Source organism: Pelodiscus sinensis, chromosome 32, assembly GCF_052426305.1.
Source record: "Pelodiscus sinensis isolate ZL-2025 chromosome 32, ASM5242630v1, whole genome shotgun sequence".
Lineage (NCBI taxonomy): Eukaryota > Metazoa > Chordata > Testudines > Trionychidae > Pelodiscus > Pelodiscus sinensis.
This window is the reverse complement of record NC_143083.1, coordinates 13,675,316-13,702,071: the sequence shown is the minus strand read 5'-3', so window position 1 is coordinate 13,702,071 and position 26,756 is coordinate 13,675,316. Positions and strand designations below refer to the sequence as shown.

At 62.7% G+C, this 26,756-nt stretch overlaps 2 protein-coding genes across 3 annotated transcripts; both read left to right on the top strand.

Annotated features, from left to right (window-relative positions):
- The first annotated feature begins 10,371 nt into the window (after positions 1 to 10,371).
- LOC112547413 (survival motor neuron protein 1-like) lies at positions 10,372 to 16,262 on the top strand. 2 transcript variants are annotated; one of them, XM_075902738.2, is made up of 9 exons: positions 10,374 to 10,529; positions 11,871 to 11,942; positions 12,101 to 12,220; positions 12,629 to 12,823; positions 13,293 to 13,487; positions 14,033 to 14,149; positions 14,789 to 14,857; positions 15,312 to 15,434; positions 15,654 to 16,262. In XM_075902738.2, the coding sequence occupies exons 1-9, from the start codon at positions 10,482 to 10,484 to the stop codon at positions 15,735 to 15,737; spliced, it is 1,023 nt and encodes a 340-aa protein (XP_075758853.2). In that variant the 5' UTR covers positions 10,374 to 10,481; the 3' UTR covers positions 15,738 to 16,262. The 2 variants fall into 2 exon arrangements, with proteins under 2 accessions (XP_075758854.2, XP_075758853.2); XM_075902739.2 differs by lacking the exon at positions 13,293 to 13,487 and having other exon boundaries at positions 10,372 to 10,529.
- A 5,998-nt stretch (positions 16,263 to 22,260) lies between these two features.
- LOC142819069 (cocaine- and amphetamine-regulated transcript protein-like) lies at positions 22,261 to 25,276 on the top strand. Its single transcript, XM_075903407.2, has 3 exons — positions 22,261 to 22,598; positions 23,866 to 23,949; positions 24,536 to 25,276. Exons 1-3 carry the CDS (start codon positions 22,488 to 22,490, stop codon positions 24,641 to 24,643), a joined length of 303 nt encoding a protein of 100 aa, XP_075759522.1. The 5' UTR covers positions 22,261 to 22,487; the 3' UTR covers positions 24,644 to 25,276.
- Positions 25,277 to 26,756: the final 1,480 nt, after the last annotated feature.

The following is a 26,756-nucleotide window of genomic DNA, read 5'->3' as shown; positions in this document are numbered from 1 at the left end:
CAGGCGCCGCTCGAGTGACCCCATTGTGCAGGGCATGTGTCAGTCCCAGCTGCGAAGTGTGCAGGGACCGGGGGATGTGTGGGGCATGTGGGGGATGCCCCCCTGCTTTGCTTTTGACCCCTGCCCAGATTTTCTAGCAACTGCCTGTGTCGTGGCTGCTGCAGTCTTGTGTTTAATCCCCTGGATTTGAGGTGCCTGCTGGAAACATGTGTGTCTGGGCTGCCACGTGGCACCCATGTGGGCTGCAGGACCTGGGACTGAGGGGCTGAGCTGGAGGATGTCAGCTGGGAAGGTGCGGGGCAGGCCGTGTGTACGTGCATGCACGTGGGTGGGTGGGCATGCACGCTTGCACGTGGGTGTGCGCATGTATGTGTATGCAAATGCAGGTGTGCATACAAGTGTGGGCGCGGACACACGGCGAGTAGGCATGTGCGTGTGTTGTGTGTGTATGTTTTGGGTGGGCAGATGTGTGCGGGGTGCACCCGTGTGGAGACAAGGATGGCTTGTGCATGCGCAGTTGGGCGTGCGTGTGTGTGTTAGGTGTACATGCTGGGAGGGCAGATGAGTGCAGGGATGTGGGGACGTGGATGGCTTGTGTGCACTTTGTGGGCACGGGTGTCACCAGAGCAGGCTGGGTGTATGTGTGGGGCGGGGGGACGCATGCACTTGTGTTGTCTGTGGGGAAGGGCACAGCTGTGTGTGTGGTGCCTGCTCGTGCGTGTGTGCACTTGCCTGTTGGGCGGCCGGCCAGCCACAACTTCCTTGTGTGACGTGTCTGCAGGCAGTGGGAAGGTCCCCGAGAGATGCCTCTAGCTGGGCGTCTGGGCCTGTGCCCCCCGCTGGCTGCCCCGCTCTGCACGGAGATGTGCACAGATGCTGACCAGCCCACCCTGCCGAGGGAGAGCCACTGGCCAGCCAGACCCCGCATGGATCCTATTCACCAGCTCGCACCGGCTCCGCACGGCTCCTATCGGCCAGACCCAGTGGGCACCAGCTCAGACGGGTCCCTGGTCCTGGGGGATCCAACCCTGGGCCATTAGTGCTGGTGGAAGAGGAGTTTGGCAGAAACAGCTGCAAGCTCTGGAAGGAACTTGTGTCTGCAGACCCCCAGCCTGGAGTGAAAGGCCTCTGGCCCCCCTTGCTCGCAGCAGCCCAGCCAGGTGTGGGAAAGAAGCTGCTCCCACTGCCCCCCTCTTGACCCCAGCTGGAAGGACAGTGCAGCCCAGGTGGCCTCCAGCCCCATGCTGTCAGGTTCACCTGCGGAACTCCCCACTGCAGGGGCTGAGCCAGGCAAACTGCTTGGGAGAAGAGGGTTCCGGGGCTGGGGGGTGAGTATGTTTGCAGCTGGGGGCGTGGGATGCTCACAGATCAGGCTGGGAGGAACAGGCGCACAGGGCTTGGGAAGGCGTCACCCCACCCGCTACCAGCTGCAGAAGTCGGAGTTTTGGGGATGGCTCCCAGGCCTGCTTGGCTGGAGATGGGATTGGCAGCAGCTGCTTGTCCCTGCTACCTCTCACAACTCAGACAAAGCCTGTTCCCCCCTCTTCCTGAGCCCTTCACTCTGAGCCAGGCCCCCGCACTTGGAGGGGTGGGGGGAGGCTTGGGTCACATGGCCGGCCATGCTTGCTGCCATGTGCCAGAAGGGACTAGCGAGCACATGGGCTCTCCAGGCAGCTGCTATTAGCGACAGGCAGCTGCTGGCTCCCGGCAGCGTGGCAGGAGCGTGAGCGGGGGGGGTGGACTGTGACGACAGGGCGGCTGGGCTGGGTGTGCGCCTCCGGCAGGGCCACATGGCACAGACATGGCCCATTGTGTGGGAAGCACCTGCTGCAAAGCACAGGTTACGAGCTGTGGGTATTTATAGATGCCTGGGGGTGGCAGGGCTGGGTGGCTCACCTGTCACACAGACGTGCGTGAGTGTGCGCGCACTGTGCAAGGGGGGCACCATGCCATGGAGAATGGAGGGGGGGAGGGCTCAAGGGTGCGATGTGCGAGGGTTTGGAGGATGCATGTGAGAAGGTGCAAGAATGGGAGGACTGAGGGAGGGAGAGTGCGGTTGTGTTTCTGCCGTGTGCAGGTGTGTGCCAGGAGGGCGTGCTGCGTGACTGTGCATGGCATGAGTGTGCAAAGGGCTGTGCTGTGTGATGGTGCATTGCATGAGTGTGCAAGGAGCTGTGCTGCGTGATGGTGCATGCCATGAGTGTGAACGAGGCTTGCTTGCGTGATGGTGCATGGCATGAGTGTGCAAGGGGCTGTGCTGTGTGATGATGCACAACATGAGTGTGCAAAGGGCGGTGTTGAACCAGTGTGCAGGGAGTGAGTATGTGCTGTGTGGTGGTGCACAGTCAGCGTGTTTGAGGGGATGTGCCGAGCACTAATGCATGGGGTGAATATGCGCTTTGGTGCACAATGTGAGTGTGCGAGGGCGTGCTGTGTGATGGTTCATCCTGTCAGCATGCAAGGGGTGTGCCAGGCGATGGTGCACATCTTGAGTGTGCAAAGGGTGTGGTGCGAAAGTGGCAGGCAGGCAGGTCTTTTGACTTCTGGAGAAGAACGTGTGGACTCGCACTGTTGGAAGGAAGAGATCTGAGGGTTTCCAAGTTTCTCAGACTGATTTGCTGCAGTTTTGACTTGGGTTTCCATGGGAAAGGGAATTTCTGACTCAGAAGAACAGCTTCTGTCCTGGGTCAGGCGCATGTTCCGGTCTCCCCCACTGTGCCTGGTACCCGAGCTTCATGGGCAGAACAGAGCGACCCTCCTGAGTTCTGGCAGTCCGGGGGTTAGTCACCCCTGCATGGGGTTGTGACCTTGGCTAATAGCCATTGATGGACCTATGAACTTCACGAGCTCCTGTTTGAACCCAGGTGCCCCCGGCCATCGGGCTATCCTCAGGCAAATGGGAAAGGACAAGGGTCTCCCGGTATGTTGAGAAAGAGGGTGGGGATCAATTGTTGTCTGTGTCCAACCAGGGCAGAACAGGAGGTAATTGGCTTGTTTTACTGCAGGGGAGATGTAGCTTAGATCCTAGGAACAGCTTTCTGGCCAGAGGGCGAGGAGAGCTTTCTGGAGACTGAGTCCCGGTCATTGGAGGATTTTAAGAACCGGCGAGACAAACGCCAGTCAGGGTTGGGGTAGCATTTCTGTCCTGTCTGTGCAGGGAGCTGGAATGGTTCACAGCTGTGCTGGAAGGGCAGAACAAGGGGGGTTCCGCAGGGGTCTGTTTTGGGGCCCAGTTCTGTTCAATCTTCAGCAACAATTTAGATAGTGGCATAGAGAGGACGCTTACTAAGTTTGCAGAGGATACCAAGCTGGGAGGGGTTGCGACTGCTTTGGAGGACAGGGTCAAAATTCAAAATGATCTGGACAAATTGGAGAAATGGGCTGAGATAAACAGGATAAAGTTCAATAAGGACAAATGCAAAGGACTCCACTTAGGGAGGAACAAGCCGTGTCACACATACAGAAGCGACTGTCTAGGACGGAGTCCTGCAGAAACGGATCTAGGGGGCAGAGTGAACCACAAGTTAAACATGAGTCAACAGTGGGACACGGTTGCGAAAAAAGCCAACGTGATTCTGGGCTGCATGAGCAGGAGCATGGGGAGCAAGACACGAGGAGTCGTTCTTCTGCTCTTCTCGGCACTGATTAGGCCTCAGCTGGAGTATGGTCTCCAGTTCTGGCCACCACATTTCAGAAAAGATGTGGAGAAATTGGAGAAGGTCCAGAGAAGAGTGACAAAAATGATGAAAGGCCCAGAGAACATGAGCTAGGAGGGGAGACTGAAAGAATTGGGCTTGTCTAGTTTAGAAAAGAGAAGACCGAGAGGGGACGTGAGAGAAGCTTTTAAGTACCTAAAAGGGTGTTACAAGGAGGAGGGAGAAAAATTGTTCCCCTTGGCCGCTGAGGACAGGACAAGAAGCAAGGGGCTTAAACTGCAGCAGGGGAGGTTTAGGTTGGACATTAGGAAAAACTTCCTACCTGTCAGGGGGGTTAAACACTGGAATAAATTGCCCAGGGGGGTTGTGGAATCTCCATCTCTGGAGAGATTGAAGAGCAGGTTGGACAGACACCTGGCAGGGATGATCTAGATGGTGCTTGGCCCTGCTGTGAGGGCCGGGGGCTGGACTCGATGACCCCTCGAGCTCCCTTCCAGCTCTAGGATTCTATGATGCGCTCCCAAGGTGCCTTCCAGCCCTGCATGTCAACCCCTCTGTTCTGGGACTGGGATGCAGGGGCAAGAGACGCCCCATCCGTGCAAACCAGCAAAGCCACCGCGAGGTTCCGGAGCGCCGGTGATTCCTTCCAGCCACGGAGCTGGATGTTTAAAGGCAGCGGCCGGCCTCTTGCGTTTTGCCAGAGCTGATCTGGAGCGACAGTTCCAAGCTTCCGGCCCTGAGCTTTTCCTGTGGGTCTGAAATCCAACGGCTCCCTCCCCTGGGGGTCGAATGTGGGACGGGGCCGCAGGCCAGGGGGCATTTTCAGCACTTGTGGACGTTTCTGTCGTGATTGTTTGTGTTGGAGCAGCGTGGAGAGGCCTCGGCCCAGAGAGCTGGTCTTTGCACTGATCTATGTAAGCGACGGATCCTGCCCAGAGGAGTTCATAATCCAGCCCTCCGAGACAGACCCGAAATGGGGGAAAGGCCCATTCTTATCCCCCGTGCCGAACGGGAGAGACAGGAACTTGGCCAAAGTCACACAGGCAGAGCCAGGAAGGGAACCAGCTCTCTGGGGTCCCAGCTTAGAGCCAGATCTACAAAGCCGCAATCTCTAACGGCGCTGGCCCGGTTCTGGCTGTTGTTGGTTTCCGACGGAAAGCACCCGCCTTTCTTCCAGCAAAGGCTGGCTGGTTCCACAGCTCACCCAGACCCTGCTGAGCCGCAGACTCAGGGAGCAACTGGAAATATTCCCTGCTCCTTCTGCAGCTCCGGAAAGAGCCGGAGGCTGATCTCAGGCACAGCAGTGCCAAGCCGGAGCATCCGGCCCGAAGGACAGAACAATCCATGTGCCGATCAATGGGGAAGGTGTCTCCTCCTGGGAGCGTTTACTGGGCTATATGAGATCAGGTGGTTGGGACTAGATGCAGGAAGGATGGTAAAACCAACAGGGCCTGTTTCTTTTCCCACTGACTCTGCGGCCCCTGGCTTCAGGGGAGTTGTTCCGGATTTACTCCAGGGAGGAGGGGGAATGCGAAGGCCATGAAGGCAGCCCGGCCGACGGCTTGGAATTTCAGGAATGATCACTCTGAAATGTGCCGAAACTGAACAGGCACCGAAGGCTGGAGTTTTCCTGGTGCCCTCGGGCTGCGGAGCAAATTCCCTTTGCACAAATTCCCTTTGCAACTAGAGTTAGGGATTGAGACGCGGAGGCTGACTTTAAAAGGCGCTGCTCACGATTTCTACTGAAGCTGCTACTGAAAGACCTCGGTAGATCTGGCCCCTTAGTCAAGTGCCCAAATATGGACTTAGAAGCTCCCTGCATTTGACAAATATTGACACTGTCAGTTTTCAGTCCTTGTGTCTTTTTCTTCCCCTGGTGAAAGACGGGGACTGCAGCATCTGCTCTATAAACTGTCTTCTGGCTGTATCTGCATGTATTCCAATTGCCTAGAACCTGGCAGGCAAGGATAAAATCATGACTCTAATCAGTTACGCTCAAAACAAATATTTATGACTTATTCTTCTTTTGGCAGGGAAGAGTAAAAAAAACCACCTGTCCCTGGCTCGTTAAAGGAAATGATGTGTTAATTAGTATACAGATTAGCACATGAAGTTTAACGGAGAGCAGGCATTTCAAATTAAATAGACTCATAGAACACTAGATCTGGAAGGGATCTCGAGAGGGCATCAAGTCCTGTGCCCTGCGCTTTGAGGAATTATCCGACTTTGACACCCCCCCAACCATCTGTCCTGGTTGAAGTAGAAAGAAAATTCCCGCACTAACGCCGTGGAAGTAGAACCAATGACTGTGAGTGAACGAAAACGCAGTGAAACCGGAGTGTGCAGGCGGAGTATTTCACCTGTGCAAAGTCACGGTGCCCTGTGTTTCTAGGGGGTGGATATGCCACATTTCTTTTTCTGATTCTCACCCCCTTGGTGTCGTTAACCCCCCGCTTTCCTCCTGGAATGCCAGGCCCAGGAAGAGTTCGGTTGCCACTTGAGAAGGCGTTTCGAAAGCCACAACCGGACACACCACCTGATCACAGGCAGGGACCGGTGATCCCTGGCCATGGAGTCTCTGCGGATTCAAGATTAAACTGGAGCGTGAGCCAGAAATGGGGGAATGACCAAAGAAATACAAACACACTCAATGGCCCCGCCCCTGCAGAAGACTCAGCCACAATTGATGAAGACACTGAAGGTCCGTCCAAGATGAGAGGGAAAAGTCTTTGTCTGTTTCAAGACACTCCGTTCCCATCTGCTGCAGAGGAACCAAAGCGGGTTTGATTTGCCAAACCCTCGTGGGGCTGCAAAGTTGTCATAACCAAGGAGGTCTCCCAGGACGGAGTTGTGTTGCTCACTGCGCTTGTGGACCTAGAACTTGCGACGTGCGGGGCAGCGCTGTGATTGGCTGCAGGGGAGTGCCCTTCTCTCCCAGTCAGGCTACGTCTACACTGCGGGTTTTTTCCGGCAGACGAGATGCAAATGAAGCGCTCATTTGCATATCGTGCACTCTCATTTGCATATCCTCTTCCGATCCTTTTTGCGGAAGAAGTCTTGCCGTGTAGACAGGGTCATTTTGTCCGGAAAAAAACGCCTTTTGTGCAAGATCCCTTATTCCTCAAACAATGAGGCTTACAGGTGTGACGGCGCATCGCGGTTCCCCCCGATCCTGCACCCCCGTAGCAGCCAGAACAGACTCTGCAGCCAGTAGAACAGAGAAAGGGGTTATTGCTTCTCCAGGATACAGCCCAGCACAGACGTGATGTGGACACAGGAGTCAGGGCCTTGGACCCCTTAGGTTAGGGGATCCATCGCCCCCTCAACCCTCAGCTTAGTCTGTTCCCTTCATGTTTCCCAGCCAGCAACTGACTCCCTCCTAGACCCTGTCCCCCAGCCAGGTGTCCGTCTCCGCCTCCCTTCCTCTGTCTCTCCCTCTGGGAAGAGCAGTGCTGGGACTAGGTTTCTGGGCCAATGCACATGTGGGTGAATTGGTGGGACTCACACCTCAGAGCGCAGGGGAACCCCGGGTTACAGAGCAGACCCCCCCCCCCACTATGCCACAACAGAGTCTTGTGCAAAAGGGTTTTTTTCCCGACAAATGGCCCCTTTGACACGGCAAAACCTCTTCCGCAAAAAGGATCGGAAGAGGATATGCAAATGAGAGCACACGATATGCAAACGAGCCCTTCATTTGCATATCTTCGGGGGGGGGGGCGCAGTGTACACATAGCCCCAGTGTTGTGTGCCATCAGCACGCTCCTCCCTTCTCTGTTTTCTGTGCGTGTCACTTTAGCAACACTGGTAGGAAAAACCGACGCGGGTAGAAACCAGCAGAGTCTGGCAACACTGCACGTGGACAACGGTAAGAAATGTCTCCCGGGCCACACAGAGAAGCCTGAAAGGCTGCACACACAGCCGGCAGGCTGCAGGTTGTCCACGGCTGTTTAAAACAATGGGCCCCGACTCCCAAAAGGCCCTGTGCTCTACAAAGGGAATCACGCTCGAGAATGCCCTGGATATGACCGACGCCTGCGAATGATATTTTGCTTTGGCTGCTAGTTTGGATAAGGTTGGGAAGTATTTGGTTACATCTGAATTCCCAGAAAGGTCCAGCTGTCCAGCCCTGGCGTTTGTAAATACGGTGACTTGCACAGCAAATAAATCTCCGGAATTATCTCTGATGCAACCAAGCGTGTGCTAGCAAAACACAACGCTGCCCGGAATAAACCTCCTCTATGTTTGGCCGATCTAGCTGCGGACATGTGAGTGGTGCGCTGCCATGTATTCGCCCGAATGAGACCTAAGCAAACAATGAACCACGGACCACATGCCCCTGCTGCCTATGCAATAGTAGCAGAGCGCGCCTCGAAAATCGTTGGCGATGGAAGTTGAGGGGCTGAGCGTTGACACTGACTGTCATCGCCAGGGAAACGTCAGAGCGGTGTGTTAGCCTGGCAGCGAAAACCAGGGGGAATACCGGCTTTTGTTCTAGCCAACGCTGGCTGTAAAATGCATTGAAGAGCTACATTTGGGCACTGACAGAGTTTCCACCTTTGCCAGGAGATGGAGACAGGCAGTGAGCCATTTGTGGGGCTTTGGGGCCTATTGTTACAGCCGCTCCACCAAACCTTCCCCAGGGTGTAATCACACAGTGGATCTCTGTACAAGAGGGCTGTTTCAGCCACCTGACATGCTGGGCGGTCTCAGGTACCTGGGGCCTGATTGCGGTAAGAGCTGCAGCCCTTCCACTCCTGATGAAGTCAGAGCTGAGAGATCGCCCATGGACAGCTGAGGCAGCCCATGCGAAGACATTCTGGGAGCCCCATGGATGGCTCGCCTAGAGCAGACGGTTCTGCTCAGACAAGGAGAAAGGGAGGCCCCCTAGTCTCCAGCACAAACCATCCAGGGAGCCGTGGACCTAACACCACACAGAGGTGACTTAGCTTCCTGGAGAAATTGCCCATGCAGCTGTGGGCATTGCAAGGATCAGAACTTTTTCTTCTCCTTATGGGGGGGGGGGGGCGGGTGGGCTGCAGGGGTCCTGGCCAATGTTCCCTCACATTTTTTTCCATCCATGTGTGGAATAAATTTTGTTCTGTGCACCAAGGCATGTGTGGATGTGCACCGCCAGTAGAAACACTGTCAGCGGTGGGTGCTCTTCTAATCAGCTGGCTGGCAGTTGAATTTCTCCTGAGTGGCTGCCTATTTTGGAATAGGGCTGCAAATCTAGGCATTTGGAATTGCAAATCAAGCCCGGGATTTAAATATTCCTCCTGCAATGAGGTTTAACCGGTAGTTCAAAATAGGGCTTTATTTCGAATGCCTGTTTCACTGCCACGTGTAGATGCAGGTCGTTATTCCGGGCTTGTCAATTTAAAAAAAAAATGGTGCCCGGCCAGGAAGATGCAAATCAAGCCCAGGATATTTAAATCCCAGGTTTGATTTGCAATTCCGAATGCCTCCATTTGCAGCCCTATTCTGAAATAGGCTGCAAGTATAGACACGTCTAGACTGGCATGATTTTCCGGAAATGCTTTTAACGGAAAAGTTTTCCGTTAAAAGCATTTTCGGAACAGCGCGTCTAGATTGGCACAGTCGCTTTTCCGCAAAAGCACTTTTTGTGGAAAAGCGTCCATGCCAATCTAGACGTGCTTTTCCGCAAAAAAGCCCCGATCGCCATTTTCGCGATTGGGGCTTTTTTGCGGAAAACAAAGCTGAGCTGTCTACACTGGCCCTTTTGCGCAAAAGTCTTTCGGAAAAAGACTTTTGCCCGAACGGGAGCAGCATAGTATTTCCGCAAGAAGCACTGATTTCTTACAGTAGGAAGTCAGTGCTTTTGTGGAAATTCAAGCGGCCAGTGTAGACAGCTGGCAAGTTTTTCCGGAAAAGCGGCTGATTTTCCGGAAAAACGGGCCAGTCTAGACACAGCCCTAGGGTGCTTAGAGAGAACACTGGTCAATGCTGCAGCTGGAGTTTGTTTAGTATTTTTATTTACATTTCCAGGATGGCGTAAAGGGCCTGACAGGGCCCTGTTTCGCTGGGTGCTGTACAGACACGGAGCAAGACACCGTCTGTGCCCCACAGAATTTGCTTATCTAACTAGATGAGACAGGACCATTAGCCCCATTTTACACATGGAAAACTGAGGCACAAAGTGATGCACCGACTCTCCCAATGTCACCCCGGGCGTCTGCAGCAGACCTGAGCCCCCGTCTCTTGGGCTCCAGTCTAGTCTCCAAAGCACAAGGAAGCTTTCATCCCAGCAGGGTGCACTCTGGCTTTGCGCCTGGCCTGTGTGGCACATGAGGCCTCGGGGCCCTGGCGGTGAAACCCTTCCACCTCCATCCTAGTCCTGTTAACCCAGTCTCAGAGGAGCAGCCCTGCGAGTCTGGAACTTTATAAACAACCCCTAGTCTTGAGGCAGCTTAGAGACCCACAAAAAAAAAATCGAGCTGAGCACCGACGCACCTTGTTACACCGATGGACGCTTCCCCCTCCTCCCCTGTTTGCACCGCCCACCTTTGCCACCCTTGGGACGGCGCAGTGCACCGCCACCCTCCAGAGGGCGCTGCGCGGCATAGGCCGGCGTTCCTCCAGCCAGCCCGCTCCACTCGGTGGTGGGCGCAATGCCTTCTGGGGGCTGTAGTCCAAACCTCCGGGCGGCCCTGTAGAACGCAACCAGGGGTTGGGGGCAAGACGACTACATTTCCCAGGGGGCAGCGGGAGGGCTTGTGCATGCATGGGCTTTTTGCAAGAAGTTGCTCCGGCTGCAAGCTGCTCCCGCCTGGGATGGTGCATTAGGGGGGCCAGGCATTGAGTGCGATGGCTGAGTGTGCGGGGGAGATCGTGTATCAGAGGGAGGGGCAGCAGGTGAGTGTTGGGGGGGGGGAGCTGCTGGAACCCCTCCCCCTCCTTTGGGCTCCAGCCCCCCAGGCTTTGGGGGAGAAGGGAAGCTTGTAAAACCTAGGGTGGGGGGGTTTCCTCGCTAGACATTTGGGGGGGGGCAGGCCCGAGGACAGGACTCAGTGCGCCCCCCCCCTTTTGCAAAAAGCCCCCCCTTCAATGCAACCACAGCAGTTTGTTCCGTGAGCTGCTTTGGGCTGGGTTCAAAGAGCGGGGTCAGCGACAGGGAGCTGGGACAGCCCCCTCCCCTACACGGGGGTTGAATTGCTGCTTGGGGAGGGGGGAGACCCTGGGGTTCAGCCCTAGCTGTGGGGTGCAAGGGGGGGACCAGCGTCAGGAATCCCCATCGGTTGTCGAAGATGTGGAAAGGCCTGTTGGCTTTGGGGTCCGAACACTACGGCAGCGCCGCTGTTTGGTTTCTTACAAAGGGGGGTTCTTCTTTGCGTTGGCTTTTAGAGGGTGACTGTTACGGGGTGGGGTGGGGGGGGCGACTGCCGCTCCCTTTACAAGGGGCCCTGAGCTGGTAGAGAACCAAGCAGGGGCTTAACTTTAAGCTTGTGAGGAGCCCGGCTGAGTTCATGCTGGAAGCTAAGTGGGCCCTTTGGTAGCATCCTGTCGTGGGTTCAGAAGGGTGATTGGGAAGCAGCATGGCCTAGTGGGTAGAACACTGGGCCTGGGCTGCGGGGACCTCAGATTTATTCCCAGCTCGGCCGGTTTCTCGCTGCGCGACTTTGGGGGCTTCCCACCTGTGCAAGGGGAAACGTGTCTGCCTTGTACCGCACAGTGCAAGGTGTCTAATCCGCTTCTGGCTGTGGAGCCGAGTTTCTCCGGGGGATGGGTTTGTCCAGGCTAATCAGCTCTGTAGCTTTTCTGCCTATGAATCAGAGGAGCTGCTGGCCGTCTTGATGGTTTTATTTCGGCCTCATCAACCCCCAAATTGTGAATCAGCCCCTACACCTCAAACTGGCGATTTGCCTTCAGATTTCCAGGGAAACTTTCCGCGGCGACGGGTTTGATTTGTCCTCTTGGGACCCCAGGACCTCCGCAGCTCAGGAGTTTCAAACAAACCACGCGAGCTGGCCAGGTGGTTCCGCTGGGTGTTGTGCGGGGGTGCCTACGAGAAAGCGCCTGCTTCCAAAAGCGAAGGTGGATCCCACACAGGCCCGGTGCAGGATCGGCTGCGCAGAGGCCTTTCGGAGCGCCATGCTTTCAGGGGAGTGAACTCTGGGGGCTGGGCTCAGCAGGAGGACGCAGCCCCGGGTCGTGTCTGGAGCCGGCCCCCGGTAACGGATCCCGTGCTGTCCGCAGGCTGCAGACTGCGCCGCAACCGACGACTCCGCTTTGATCCGCTCCTACGACCGAGCCGTCCACTCCTATCAGGTGAGGCCCTCAGGGAGCCTGGCTTTGCTGGCTCGCTCTGGGTGTCCCTCCCCCTCCACGTCTGATACTCCCCCAGCCCTGCGGGGAAGGGTTGGTCCTTCCAGCCCAACATCCCCCCGCCCAACCTCCCTATCCCTCTCTCCTCTCCAACGTTGCAGGACGCCCTACGAGCTGGGGAAAAGGACCAGGCATCTGAGAGGTCTGAGCCCTCAGCCTCCAGCGGGGCGGAGAGCGAGGGCGATGCAGAGGAGGAGGAGAAACAGGAGGAAGGCTCCAAGGTGAGTGCAGAGCAGAAAGAGGCATGAATCTGCCATAGGACCAGCCCATCCTACTCCCATTGGCTCCCACAGGACACGAGAAACCAGTGGCATCACCTAGCAAACTCAGCCCCAGGCTTGGTTTCTGTCCCTTTAAGGGGAGGGTTTTCCCATGGCTCCTCCCCCCCATGTTGGGGGCGGGGCTCTGTTATGCTGCTGGGAGGTCCCTTGCCCCAGGGACTGGAATGGAGAGTGAGAAGAGGAGCAGGGTGAGGAGGCGGCTGTGGGGAGGCCACGGGGCCTAGCGCTGGGGTGCGGGCCGAGTGTGCAAATCCTGCACTAGCGTGTGCATCGCACAACAGTGGCTCATGCTGAGCTGGGCTGTGTTGTGCCCCAGCCCCGAGCCCCCGTCCCTGTGTCTCCCCGCAGTGGAAAGTGGGTGACGCCTGCTGTGCCGTCTGGTCCGAAGACGGGCTGTTGTACCCGGCTCACGTCGTGTCCCTGAGCAAGGAGGGGGGCAGCTGCACGGTGGAATACGAGCACTACGGCAACCGGGAGGAGCAGCGGCTGCAGGACCTGCTCGCCCCCGACGAGAGCCCCGGCTCGCTGGCACCCCGGAGAACGGTGAGACCCTGCAGGGTGGGGGCTGCATGGAGCTGCCTGTCACGGGGGGGAGGCACCGGTAGGGTTAGTCATGCCAGCTCAGAGGGACCTGGCATTTCACCCACCCTCTGGGAGACTCATCTGCTCTCAGCTTCATCCATCTCAATGGGAGGCAGTGGGGTGTAGTGGTTAGAGCATGAGATAAGGAGCCGGGGACTGTTCCCGGAGCAAGGGGGGGGAAGTGTGGCTGAATGGTTAGAGCAGGGGGAGAGCGTCAGGACCCCTGGGTTCTGTTCCCAGCGGGGGAAGAGGCGCAGGGCTCGGGTCTGGCTCCGAGGCTCAGCATCGCTCTGAGGGCAGGGCCCAGCGGGGCTTTGGCCGGGACCGTGAGGCAGACTCGCACTCGGGCCCCGGGGGGGGGGAGACGCTCGCAGCCAGGCCTGTCGGGGTGACGGGCTCTCAGCGAGCCCCGGTTGGCGCCTGTCCCCAGTGGAAGGCGGGCGACGCCTGCAGCGCCATCTGGTCGGGGGACGGGCTGCTCTACCCGGCCACGGTGCGGCTGGTGGACGCCGCGGCGGGGACGTGTCTGGTGGAGTTCGACGGCTACGGGAACAAGGAAGAGCAGGCGCTGGAGGAGCTGCTGCCCCCGTGCGGGGCCGTGGAGGGGAACCTGGGCAGCTGGCAGGTGAGTGTCCCCCCCCCGGGGGTGGGGGAGTGAGGGCTGTTAAAGGAGCCCGACTGAGCGGCTGGGGGGGGCCATAGGGAGTTAGTGAGGAACTGATCTGGAGGAGGGAGATAGCCGCTGTAATCAGACCCCCCCCATTGCAGCAGCCCCCTTCTCTCTCATTAACTTCCCCTTAACTCTGCCCATTCCTCTTCCCTGGTTTTCTCTTCACTTCTCTTTGTCCCCCCTGCACTCGCTTGTTCCCTCGTCCCAGGCTGTGACCCTCTGGCTTGCTCCCACACGGCAGATCTGGACCCACAAATCCTCCTTCCTCCCTGCTACATCTCCCCCCCCCCCCCGAGGCTGGGAGTTCCTCAGCAGCTCTCCCCGGCAGGTTCTGTGCTTTTGGGGGGGAGAGGGGCCACTCTCTCTTTGTATTTGGTGTTTCTCCCTCGTCCGATCCCCAGCTGGCTCTGTGCCCCTCCCCCTGGGGCAGACGTGGGGGGGTCGTCGGTCTGGCATGGGGCCTGCGAGGGATACGCTCTGCTCCTTGTCTCCTTGGCCAGGCTGAAGAGGACGCCCCCGAGGGACGCCGCCCCAGCTCCCCCCGCGAGCCGCCCCACCGCTGCAGGAGGCAGAGCACGAAAGCGGAGTGGGCGCGTTACTTCCCCCCCCCGGCCAAGGTGAGTGCCTGGAATTGCCCCTGCAGGACAGCGAGAAACCTGCCCCCCCCCCCGCCCCCCGTCATCCTGGGCTGCAGCCACAGAGCCCTGCAGCTAGCAGAGTGTGGCCTGGCCAGGACTCAGATGGGAGACTAGGCGGGGGGGGAGGGGGGGTTTCTGGGGTCCTGGCAGCTGTGTGGGAATGGGGTGTCTCCAGCCAGGAGCTCTCCCTGGGGGTCAGCGGGGATCCCTCCACCCCAGGGTAGTGCTAGAGGGGGCAGGGGCCCTGGTCCCTTTGGAAGGGGTGGATCCAGTGCCCACCACGGCAGTCGGGCTCAGCGTGGGGCTGAGGGGGGGGTGCTGCTGGGGTCACAGTGCCGTACCCGCGCTGTGCCATAGGGGGCGCTGTGCCACCGCACAAGAGCCGTGCGATGGAGGCCCCGGGTATGTGGCCCTCGGAGCAGGGTCCCCTTCCTGCGCCCCGGCCCAATTCCACCCCCGGAAAGTGGGTCCCTTCACACAGGGCCCCCTCTCTCCTTAGCCCAGATGGGGGCAGCCCCTCGGGGTCCGGGGGGCTAGTGCCCCAGTGGGGGCCTGGAATAGCAGAGGGGAGATGCTGGGATCCATCCCTACCTCACGCCCCCTCCGCCTCCCTTCCAGAGCGGCGCCTGGTGGCCTGGTTCTTTGCTGCCCCTCGGCCCCCCGCCCCGCAGATCCTCCTGCCCCCCGGTGAGTATCCACGTCCCTCTTCGGGGGCCCTTTCTGCGGCCAGCCTGGAGCCTCCCGCGCCAGCCCTGCGGGAAGGGCCCTGGCTGCTCCCGCACTGGGCAGAGCCCGAAGCCCAGGGCTTGGTACGGGGCAGCCCCCGCCCTGTCTCCGGCCGGATTTCCAGGGCGCCGCCGGCTGCTGCTTCCCCCCGAGCTCGCAAGCCAGCGAGGAGCAGAGCAGATGGTGTTGGGGGGCGGGGAGGGGCCACGCTGGGGATGCACCGCTGCGTCCCCCCCCTTCCCTTCTGTCCCTGCCGGTGCTGGGGGGGGGGGGGGGCGGCGGCACAAGGAAGCCACAAGGTGGCGCTGGAGGGCTGTTTGCGTCTCACCTGTATGGGGGGGGCTGGAATTGCCCAGCTGCGGGGGGCGGGGGGGTGCCAGTGTCCTGACCCCGATCTCTGCTGCTGCCTTTCCAGGTCGTCCCTCCCCCCCCGCCCCTGCTGCTGGACCCGCTGTGCGGGGAGGACGACGCGGGGGGGGGCCTGGCCTGCGTGCTTCTGGCCTGGTACATGAGCGGCTACCACACTGGCTTCTACATGGTACGGCCTGGCGGGGGGAGGGTTTGCCCCCCGCACTGGGGGGGCTGCGCGGCCCCTTTGCAGTATTGCACCCCCCCTCGCTGAGCCTTGCACCCCGGGGCTGGACCTCCTGCGGGGTGCCCCTCGGGGGGGGAGGTGGCAGAGGAATGGGGGGTACGCTGGGCGGATTGGAAGGGGCAGCCGTCGAGTGCTACACGTGACCCCTTTGGTGCCTTGCAGGGACTCCGGCAAGGCCGGGCGGAGGCGGTGCCCCCCCCTCCGAAGCAGGGGCCGGGGCGGAAGAAGTCGTCCCCGCGCCGTTAGGGGCAGGCTGGCTGCGCTGGGTGTCTGCTGGCTGGAGGTGTTTCCAGGGGCTGGCCCCCCGCTGGGGCAGGCTCTGTGGGGCACGGGGCTCTTCCTCGCCCCCACACTGCCAGTGCCCCTCAGTCCTGATCCCCCAGCTGTTTCACCAGGGGCCTGCGGCTGGGGCCAGACGGGCCGGGCTGCCCCGTGGGAGCGGACGCGCTTGCAGCCGGATCTCCCCGTGCGCGGCAGCCAGACCCCCGGGGCAGTCAGCCCCCTGCAGCCTTCTCCCCCCTCACCCCCCGCCTAGAAGCTCCGGGGACCCCCAGCAGGGGGCAGCAGCGTCACTTCGTCTCCTCTCCTGCAGCTGCCCCCTTGGCCAGAGGCCTCGGCCCCTAGAGGACTGGACTCTCCGGCGGGGGCCACCCCGGGGAGGGGGAGGATGGCAGGCGCCTGGAGCCCTGGGCGTGAAGAGCGCGGGGGCAGGAGTGCGCAGCCGGGAGGGCCGGTGCCCAGCTCCAGTTCCAATAAAAGGTGTTTGTCAGACCCCCGTGCTCCAGGGGTTATTGCTCCGGTGGGGCAGAGGGGGCATGGGAACGGGAGGGAGAGGGGGTTTCCCTGGGGGAGGGGTGGCGGGTGGGGGGTGGGAAGGGGAGGGAGAGGGGGTTTCCCTGGGGGAGGGGTGGCGGGTGGGGGGGAGGGGGTGCATGGGAAGGGGAGGGAGAGGGGGTTTCCCTGGGGGAGGGGTGGCGGGGGGGGGGGTTTCCCTGGCGGCAGGGGGGCTGGCTGCGACCGAGACAGGCCAAGAACTGGGGCAGGAGTGTCGGGCCCTGGATCTCCTGGCTGCAGGGGGATCAGGTGAGTGTTGGGGGGGGGGGCTAAGGCAGCTTCCCGCCTGCCCTGGCCCCCAGGAGCGGCTGGCAACAGGCCCGGCTCCTAGGTGTGTGGGGTGGGGGGAGCACCCGGGCTCCCTGCCCTGCCCTGCCCCCAGCACTAGCCCCGCACTCCCATCGGCTGGGAACCTGCTGCCGGCTGCCTCGGGCGCAGCCTGGTCCACGGGGCCAGGAGCGTAGGAAGCTGCGTTAGCCCCCCTGCTGCACCCCTGCCCGTGAGCCGCTCCAGGAAAGCCTCTCCTGCCCCCCAAAGCTGGAGCCCCCTCAAGGCCGGAGCCCCCTGCTGCACCCCAAACCTCACCCTCCGCTCCGCCCTGCCGCCCGCACTCCAGGCACCGGGTTGGGTCGCAGCACCAGCGATTTCCTTCAGCCGGGGCACGAGCAACGCAGCTCGACCCCCTCCAGGGCGGGGGGCGAGAGGCTCCTGGGTCTGCCGTGGGGGCAGCGGGGGGGGACCCCCCGACCCTGCACCCCCGCAGCCAGATGCGACCGCCGGCCAGTCTAGGGAGGTACAGCCCAGCCCGGGTTCAATGTGGGCAGCCAGGTGAGGGGCCAGGCAGCCTCAGCCCCCGTGGGGTGGGGTCCACAGGCCCCTGAACCCCCAGAACTTGATTCAGTCTCCACGACTGCCCAGCCAAGACGGCCCCTTCTCCACACCACAGACCTGGCCATTGTCCATGTGTCTGTCCGCAGGGACCGCCCCCCGGCTGGGCAGCGCTTACAGACACAGGCCAGTAGGGGTCACCCACAGCCCAACACAGCAACCAGAGTGGACAACACCCCCCCCCACATCACGGGTCAGTAGCCAGGGGGCGCCCTGCCTCTGCCACCGCCTCCCCTGGTGGCCTTGGGTGGGTTGCTGCATCTCTGGGCCTCTGTAAAAGGGGCAGAATGTTCCTGCCTTAATGTGCCCCCCCCATCTGTCTCGACTTTGCCCGGGCGAGGGCCTGTGCTGGGCAGCCCCCATCCAGCAACACCTCCCGGGGCTGCCGTGGTGCATCAGTGCAGGGGCTGCCTTAAATCCCCCGTCCCCCTCAGCCTGGGTGCGGCTTCAGCGGGGAATCCGCCCTCAGCCCCTGCTTGCTCCCGTCTGCTGAGGATCCTTCAGCCGGCGACGGAGCCGCCCTGCGATGGGGGGGGCGCCCCTTCCTCCGGCAGTGAACGGCCTTTCCTGCCCCCCGGACTCTAAGGGTGGGTGCTAAGGACTCTGCCTCACAGGGCGTTGGCACCTCGCCCCACAGGAGCCTGCGTTCCCTGCGCTGCACCCGGGCCGGTTAACCCTGCTGGGCATGCGCCGCCCCTGTCTCCGGCACCGGGGCTTTTCCCAGAGCGCGGAACAAAATGTCCTCACCTCTGTCACAAAGGAACTGAGGCCCCCCAGCCGCCCAACTCTTGCCAGTGCCCCCTTGGGAGATGCCCACCCTGGCCCGCTTGCCAAGCTACTGACCCGGCTGCTCCTGAAACCGGATGGGTCTGGGGAACTCCCTGTCACTTGGCTGGGCCGAGTGGCAGAGTTCCAGGCAGTCTTTCCTGTCAGCTGAGCGCTTGGGCGACCGCCCAGGAGAGACTCAAATGCCACCCAGCTGATTAGCAGAGCGCCCATGGCTGGCAGCCGCCTGTGTGTCTCCTGGTGGTGCACATGCCTCGGTGCACAGAACAAAATGTATTCTGCACGCAGATGGAAAAAAATTAGAGGGAAGCCTGGTGCCAGGAGCAGCTCCCCCTGCGGCGGGGCCATAAGGCAGCGCTGCTGGCGTCTGACACGCTCTGGGGTTTCCCCGCTGGCTGAAGCTGGCCGCCTGCTGTGTGCAGAGCGGGGCGGGGCTGGGGAGGGAGACTGGGGGGGAGTGGTGTTTGCTCAGTAAATTGGCTGCCCTGGCCCTGGGAGGGTGACGGCTGGAGGGGCCGAGCGTGGGCCCAGCTGCTCCCTAGGCGTGGGGCGGGCGGGTTAATTTCACTGTGGCACCGGGCGCTGGGGGTGACCTGCGTGGTGCAGGCCCGGGGGGTGTTGACAGTTCCCCGAGGGGGGGGGGAGTCTGCAGCCTGGCACGGTGTCAGGCACGGGCAGGATCCAGCCACAGCCGGCACCAGCTGCCTCGCAGGAACCTTCTTCCTCCTGCCAGGCAGCTGGGGCTCGGCTTCATGCGTGGGAGCTGCCTGGGCAGTGCCAGCAGCTGGCCGGCCCCTAGGGCAAGCCCCACGTGCCTGGCCTGTCCCCGCTGGGGCTGGACACAGGGGTTGCTTGTCATAGAACCCCAGGGTGGGCAGAGACCTCCGGAGTCAGCGAGTCCAGCCCCCCTGCCCGAAGCAGGACCCCCCCCCCAGCCAGGGCTTGGTCCTGCCAGGACTTAAACACCTCTAGGGCTGAAGATCCCCACCCCTCCGCCCCGGGGGACCGATCCCAGCGCTCCGGGGCTTCCCCTCCCTCGCCAAGTGGCTCAGGCCACGTCCACACCGCAGGGCACGATCCCCTGCCCATGCGCCCTCGGGGAGCAACCAGGAGTCCTGGTAGAGGCCCAGGGGGCACAGCTGAGCCAGGCTGTGACGGCGCGTTGGGGACCCCCCCGACCCTGCACCCCCGTCCGCAGCAAGATGTGACGCCGCCGGCCAGTAGAATGGAGGGTTCGTTGCTTCTCAGAGATACAGCTCAGCCCGGGTTCCACGTGGCAGCCTTAGACCCCTTGGGGTAGGGTCCACAGGGCCCTGATCCCGCACGTCTCGATTTAGTCCCCTCTCTGTTTGCCAGCCCACTCTGCCCAGCCCCCAGGCCCTGCCCCCCAGCCAGGTGGCGTCTCCGCCTCCCTTTGTCTCTCCCCCTGGGAAGAGCCTTGTTACCTGCTCAGGCGGGGACTAGGTCAGTGGTCCCCAACCACGGGAGGTTGCCGGGCGCCAGGGGGCGTGGCCGTTGGCCCGCTGGGTGCCAGAGGGCAGGGACACTTGCGCGCCCGGGGGCAGGACCGCCCCATAGCCGCGTGCCCGGGGGTGGGGCCCCCTCCAAGGGCCACGTGCCTGGGGCCGGCGCCCTCACCCCCAAGTGCCACGCGCCCGGGGCCGGCGCCCCCTCCAAGCGCCTTGCGCCCGGGGCCGGAGCTCCCCCCCCCCCCCAAGTGCCACGCGCCCGGGGCCGGGGCCAGGGCCGGGGCCGGCGTCCCCCCCTCCCCCTAAGCGCCGTGCGCCCGGGCCGGCGCCCCCTCCAAGTGCCGCGCACCCGGGGCCAGGGCCGGCGTCCCCCCCTCCCCCCAAGCGCCGTGCGCCTGGGGCCGGCACCCCCTCCAAGTGCTGCGCACCCAGGGCGCGGGCGGCCAATCCGCGGCGCTCCCGGGGCAGGCGCTCACCATGCGCCACGTGCCCAGGGCCAGGCCAGCCCAGAGCACTTGGCGGGCACCGTGTTGGGGACCACTGGCCTAGGTGTCTGGGCCAATCCACACGTGGGTGAGTCAGTGGGAACCACAGCCCAGCGCAGCCAGGGGCAGCCCCCTTCCCCACTACGTCACACAGGCCAGGTACTAGCAGCCCCCTTCCCCACTACGTCACACAGGCCAGGTACTAGCAGCCCCCTTCCCCACTACGTCACACAGGCCAGGTACTAGCCCACCTGGCCCCGGGAGATTCCTACTCAGCCGCAGTGGGCAGCGGTGGCAGGACCAGACTGGGCGCGCAAAGCCCCCCCGCTCGCAGCATGCCCAGAGCCACGGGGCGCCTGGGCCCGCACGCCCCTTCTTTGCCTCCCTGGGTTCCTCACCGGGCCCTTGGCCAGGTGTCCGGGGCTCCCTCTTCCCCCTAGCGACCCCGGTCCCTCCAGAGCTTGGATCAACGCTCCTTGCGCCTGCCCATGGGCAGGGCCGGCCTGTAGCTGGCCGAGGCGAGGGGATGCGCTGTTACGCGCGGCACTTGGCTCCTGGCTGCGGGGGATTTGCCGGCAAACCCACCGCCCCGAGTTTGCTAGGAGGGGATGGGCCGCGGGGGGAGCCCCCAAAGTCATGGCGGGGATCTGCAGCTGCACCCTCCCCAAGGGCCGGGTCTGGGACACTAGCTGCGGGGGGCGGGGGCGGTCGGGCAGAGATTCCCCTCCCAGAACCCTGGCTGCCGGGGCTCACCCGCATGCTCCAGGGCTCCCGTTGGAGGAGACGCTGGCGGTTTCTCGCCTCGCTCTGCAGCCCGGGGTGCGGCTCGCCTGCAGGCCTGAGCCGGTCTCCAGGGAGGAGTCTGTGAATCACAAGGGGCGGGCGGTTGTTGGGGGGAAGTGCGGGGGGGGGGGCAGATCCGAGATGCTGGTCCCCTGGGGCCGTTACGTCTCCGTCTGGCGGCCCCATCACTCTGAACCCGCGGATGAAGCCTTCAAAGCGAAATCTCTTCCCCGGCCCTCTCCAGCCCCCGCCGTGCGCCCCGGAAATCCCCAGCTCCGTCCTCGGCCGGCTGAGCGGGGGCGGGCGGGTCCCTGCGGGCCCATTGGCGTGCGAGGGCCGGACAGCTCCAGTGATTTACCGGCAGAGACGCAGCGGCCTGGCAGATCCGCGCCTGGGCCTGTTTAATCCATTGGATTTCTCACCCTTTGGAGTTAAGCTGCGAAGCGCAGGACCTGGGCCGCGCCTCTGCCTCCCTGCGCCTCTCGGAGTCAGCTGGGGGCTGAGCTATGCCCGGCCTCCCCCTCCGGCCATGCCCCTATGGGGGGGGGGTCCCTGCAGCGCTGGGATACGGGGGGGTCGCCTCCCCTCAACAGGCCCCAGCACTAGGGGTTCCTGGCCACAGGGCTCTTTGCAAAGGTTTACAGCTTGGGGGAACTGAGGCAGGGAGGGGGGGGCTGATTGTGTGAGATTGTGGAAACTGAGGCAGGGAAAGCGGGGGGGGGTTGATTGTATGAGATTGTGGAAACTGAGGCAGGGAAAGCGGGGGGGTTGATTGTATGAGATTGTGGAAACTGAGGCAGGGAAAGCAAGGGGGGCTGATTGCGTGAGATTGGGGAAACTGAGGCAGGGAAAGCAAGGGGGGCTGATTGCGTGAGATTGGGGAAACTGAGGCAGGGAAAGCAAGGGGGGCTGATTGCGTGAGATTGGGGAAACTGAGGCAGGGAAAGCAGGGGGGCTGATTGCCTGAGATTGGGGAAACTGAGGCAGGGAAAGCGGGGGGGGGGGGCTATTGCGTGAGATTGGGGAAACTGAGGCAGGGAAAGCAGGGGGGTGATTGTGTGAGATTGGGGAAACTGAGGTAGGGAAAGTGGAGCGGGGGGGCCTCATTCCGTGAGCTGCCGGCACTGGGCTTAGAATCCAGCTGGGCCAGAGCACCCCTGGCTTTGGCCGCAGCCACTGGGCAATGCTGCCCCCCCGCCCCCACCCGCCTCCAGCGGGTCCGAGGAGTTCATTCCAGGCTGGGCCGCCCTCCCATGGCTCGGTGACCAGGACGCAGCTGGGGCCTTGGAGGTTCGATAAAGCGGGGGGCGGGGGGGGGGGCTGCCGGGGCCCAGGGGTCCAGCCGGCGCGGTCATGACGCTGATGTGTGAGGCGCCCCCTGCCAACCCACGCGGGCCCCCCAGCTGGGGGGGGCATTAACCTCGGTGGGTTTTGCCCCCCCCCCCCGCCAGGCGCTTGCGTCCCGGCCGGGCTGTGTGCCCGGGGCGGTGCCCTCGTCTGCCAGCGCCGGGCAGGGTGCGCGGCCCCAGGGAGCCGGCTGGCGGGGTGCGCGGTGGCCCGCGGGCCAGGAGGCTGAACTCCCTCCCGGGGGGCCCGGTGCTCCCAGGCAGCCCCCGCCCCCCGCCCCCGGAGACGTCGGTTCCACCAATCCGGCGCCCGGGGAGGTGTCGCTCCGCGTTCGAGGCGCCGGGGCCACGCGGTATAAAGCCCGCGGGAGCGGCCCGGCTGGGCCGCGGCTGAATTGCAGGACCATGGCCAGCTCCCGGCTCTGCCTGCTCTGCCTGCTCTGCCTGCTGGCCGCCGCCCAGGAGAGCCTGGGGCCCCGGGCCGCGGACAGCCCCGGGCCAGGGGAGAAGGAGCTGGTAAGTGGGGAGCATGGGCATGTGGGTGGGCATCTGGCTTCCTGGCCTGGCGCTGCCCCCCGAGAGGCCAGTGTCTAGGGCTGAGGCTTGTTCTACAGCCGTGCCCAACTCCCCTAGTCACGCCTGGCCGCTGGGCCCCTCTCGGCCACCCCAATGGGGTCAGCACCAACCCTGCTGGGTACCCCCCGTCTGCACCTGCCTGCTCACCTGCCCCAGTGCGGGCCACTAGCTCCAGCGCCCAGGGCGGGTGTGCTCGGGCCCTGGCTCCAGACCTCTGCTGCGCCAGGGGCACGCTTGGCTCTGCCCAGGATAAAGTCATGGGCGCTCGGGAGGCGCTCGCATGTGCCAGGGGGCTTGGCCTGGCTCCGTAGACCGGGGCTTCCTGCAGGCAGAGGGGGTAGGGAAGGCGGCTGCTGAAGGGACAGCGACACTCGGCCTTGCCCAGACATAAATCGGTCACGGCTGGGGCTGCCGGAGGGATGTGGATGGCTCTCTAGGGCACTGATTTATAGCTGCTGCTGAGCTAAATCCCACATGAAACTGGTAGTAAATATGCCGTTATAAATAGGTTCACACACAGGCACACAGACACGCACACAGGCAGAGAGACACACATGCACAGACACATGAACACGCACACAGAGACACAAAGAAAGAGAGACAAACACACACAGAGAGACGCACATGCACACAGATACACACACAGAGACACATATACACAGTGGCACACATGCCCACAGAGACACACACACGCCTGCACATTCACACGCACACAGATAGACACACACACACACACACACACACACAGGCCCATACACACAGAAATACACATTTACACGGAGACACACACACTCATGCACACGCACAGACACACACCCATACTCAGACACACATGCCCACAGAGACACGCACATGCACATACACACGCACACTGACAGACACACACACGCACAGAGACACGCACAGAGACACACGCAGACACACGCAGACACACATACCCATACACATACAGAAACACACACACTCACAGAGACACACGCAGACACACATGCAGAGACACACACACAGACACACACACACCCACACAACCTCTCTGGACAGATGGCAGCAGACAGGACACCTGGCTGGGCCGCTCTGCTTTCTGGCCACTGTCATTCCCTGCCCCTGGACGGGCGTATCCGAGCGGGCGAGTTTGGGGAGGGCGGCAGCAGGAGTCCAGGGCCCCAGCGCCCTGCTGAGCGCCTGCCCCGTTCTCCCGCGCCCGCAGATCGACGCGCTGCAGGAGGTGCTGGAGAAGCTGAAGACGGAGCGGCTGCCCGCCGTGGAGAAGAAGCTTGGCTCGGTGCCCTCGGTAAGGAGCCTGCTTCGGGCCCTGGCCCGCCCACGCCCGGCTCGGTGCCGAAAGGACCCCGGGGGGAGGGGGGGGGTAACACGGCCTGGCTGATTTGCCCCGGGGAGGTGGCGACCACGTCTCCCTGCTGCGGCGAGCGCCGGCCGTTACCTCCATGCAGCACGGCCCCTGCAGAGCTCACCCCCTGGGCCTGCACCCAGTCTCCTGTAGTGAGCAGCAGCTCCCGGGCAGGCCACGGAGCCATCCTGTGTCCCCCGGGCAGTACACGCAACGGGGGCTCCCCCCGCCCCGGGATTGGCCCCCTGGAAAGGTATGGGGAAGCCCCACCTTCTGCCCTTGCCAGGGGCAGGCAGGGAACCTGTGCTCGGGAAGGGGGCCAGGCTGCTCCCCTTGATCTCTGCAAACGCCCTACGGTCCAGTGGGGCCCAGCCCCCATTCTTAAGGGCCCAGTAACCAGCAAGCGAGCGCTTGGGGGCCCCGTCCCAGGTGCAGTCCCAGTTCGGGGCCTGGGAAAGAGCTGACCACCACGCTCGCCCCCCCCCCCCCCCCCGGCCGTGCCAACCCGCGTGGTCCTTCTCTCCCCCAGTGCGACGCTGGAGAGCCGTGCGCCGTGCGGAGAGGGGCCCGGATTGGGAGACTCTGCAGCTGCCCCCGCCGGACGGCCTGCAACTCGCACATCCTCAAGTGCCTGTGACGGGACGGGGACGCCAGGCCAGGCCGGGGGAGCAGGGAGCCGCGGCGGGCGCTGTCCTCTCCGCAGGCCGGCCGGGTTCTCGCCCGGGCGAGGGAACCTCCCCGTGGCACTTACCCCCCGGCTCGGAAGGCTCCACAAAGCTGCCCCTGCTTTGGTCCTGGGCTGCCTTGAGGGATGCGGGGAGAAGCCAGCCGGGCCTGCTGTTCAGAAGGGCCCAGCCCCTGCTCACCGGGGGGCTCAGCCGCTCTGAGAATCAGCCCCTGTGACGTTGCCCCCTGTGATGTAGTGGGGGTAGTGGGGGTACCTGGCTCTGTGGTAACCCCACTGGCTGCTGCCAGTACCACAGCCCAGAAGGACAGGGAGTGAGACATTATGCAAAGGGATCTCTCAACCTGTCCGACCAGCCACCCCCATGGAGAGGAACAAAGGAAGGTGGATGCTGCCCTGGCTGGGGGGCAGGGCTGGAGGAGGGTGGGTTAGTTTCTGTCTGGGAGGATGGAGGAAGCAGCCTCAGCAACAGGCTGGGGGGTTTAAAAGCCAAGACCCCCCCATATCAAGGGGGGCTGAGGCACCCTAGGCCTGCCTTGTAACCTGGTGACATCTGTGCTGTGCTGTATCCTGGAGAGGCAATAAACTCCCTCTATTCTACTGGCTGGTGGAGTCTTTGTGCCATTTCGGGGGTGCAGGAGGTGGGGGACCCCAACGCGTCATCACCCCCCCTTTCTCCTGCCCGGCCCGGTGCCCAAGGAGTCTCTGCCGCGCCCGGTCCTGCTCAGGGCAGAGGGGGAGGCTGCTGGTGGTAGCCTCGTGTCTCTGCTCGGGCCCTGGCTGTGCGCAGAGCAGCCTGGGGGTTGCTCTACCATCGCCCTGAGATGTCAGGCTCCAGCACCCGGTTCTCTGGCCCCACCTTGCCCTGCTGCGGCTCCTGCTGGAGAGGCCTTGAGGAGGCCCGGTCACAGCCAGCTCTGGCGCCCTCGGGAATGTCTCGTGCCGGGGGAGGAGAAGCAGGCAGAGCAGCATTGCTCCCGGGGGCTGGCTGCCGAGTGCTCCGGGCGCCGGGGCAGGCCCTCAGTGCCGGCAGGGGTGGCCCCGGCATGTCCCTCGGGCGAGCGCCGAGCAGCAGGAAAAGGGGACCCGCACTGCCTGCGACCACCAGAGCCCAGGGAACGGCCCCTACACTCCCGTCTGGAGCACCCCCCCAGCTCCCTGGTGCTGGGCACGGCCGCGGGGCATGGCCGCAGCAGGGGACTGGGGGAGAGGGTTGGAGGCAATAGGCAAGGAGAGGAAGGCCGGCCGAGGGGTCAAGGCACAGGGCTGCTCTTGACTCCCAGCACGACCTTGGGCACATCACTTAACCTGGCTGCCGGCTGGTAACAGAGACAGCCCTTCCCAGCCCCTGCTCTGTGATCTCTCCAGCACAGGGACTGACTCTGACTCCGGGTCGCAACTGGGCTGTGGCCCGGGGTGGAGAATGAGACTCAGCTGCATGGGGGGGGGTGTCGTCCTCTCTAGCTCCCAGGCCTTGTCTGCTTTAGCGCCCCCTCCCCAGAAAAGGACAGAGACCAAGGTTGGCTGTGACAGCAGTGGGGGCTGCCTGGAGAGATGGGAGCGGCTGTGCACTCAGCCTCTAGCAACAGCAAGGAACCCTCCTCTCCCCGTGCTCCTAGACCGTCCCCTGCCGCCTCCTCGGAGCCCCAGCGCCGCAGGAAAACACCCCAGCAAAGGCCCCATGTCCCGGGGTTTATTAGCCAGAGGGACACAAACAGCAGCCTGGTCACCCAGCGAGCGCGTCTGTTTCTGGGGGGGAGGGTGACCCACCAAGAGCAGGTCCGTGTGGGCCCCAAGGGGCAGGGAGAGCCAAGGAGCTGGGGAAAAGGGAGCGACCTCGGCCCGGGAAGGGGCTGGTTTCTTTCCCAAGCCGTCCCTACCCCCTGCTTTCCTTTCCTGGAGCCTGCTCGGCCTCCGGGGCACACAGGGGCCATTAAACGATTTGTATCCCACACGCTGGCTCCAGCCTCCCCTGTTCAGCGAGGGCCCGGGGCTGCCAGGGGCCCCTGCCGGTTTCCCCGGTAAGCTCAGCCTTTGGGCCAGCCCCGGACAGAGCAGAACCAGC

Coding starts and splice junctions, on each gene's coding strand:
- LOC112547413 (XM_075902738.2), top strand. CDS start 10,482: ATGGCTGAGTGTGCGGGGGAGATCGTGTATCAGAGGGAGGGGCAGCAG. Junction 12,824..13,292: donor CGCTGGCACCCCGGAGAACG/GTGAGACCCTGC, acceptor GCCTGTCCCCAG/TGGAAGGCGGGCGACGCCTG. Junction 14,858..15,311: donor GCAGATCCTCCTGCCCCCCG/GTGAGTATCCAC, acceptor CTGCCTTTCCAG/GTCGTCCCTCCCCCCCCGCC.
- LOC142819069 (XM_075903407.2), top strand. CDS start 22,488: ATGGCCAGCTCCCGGCTCTGCCTGCTCTGCCTGCTCTGCCTGCTGGCC. Junction 22,599..23,865: donor GGCCAGGGGAGAAGGAGCTG/GTAAGTGGGGAG, acceptor CCGCGCCCGCAG/ATCGACGCGCTGCAGGAGGT. Junction 23,950..24,535: donor AGCTTGGCTCGGTGCCCTCG/GTAAGGAGCCTG, acceptor TCTCTCCCCCAG/TGCGACGCTGGAGAGCCGTG.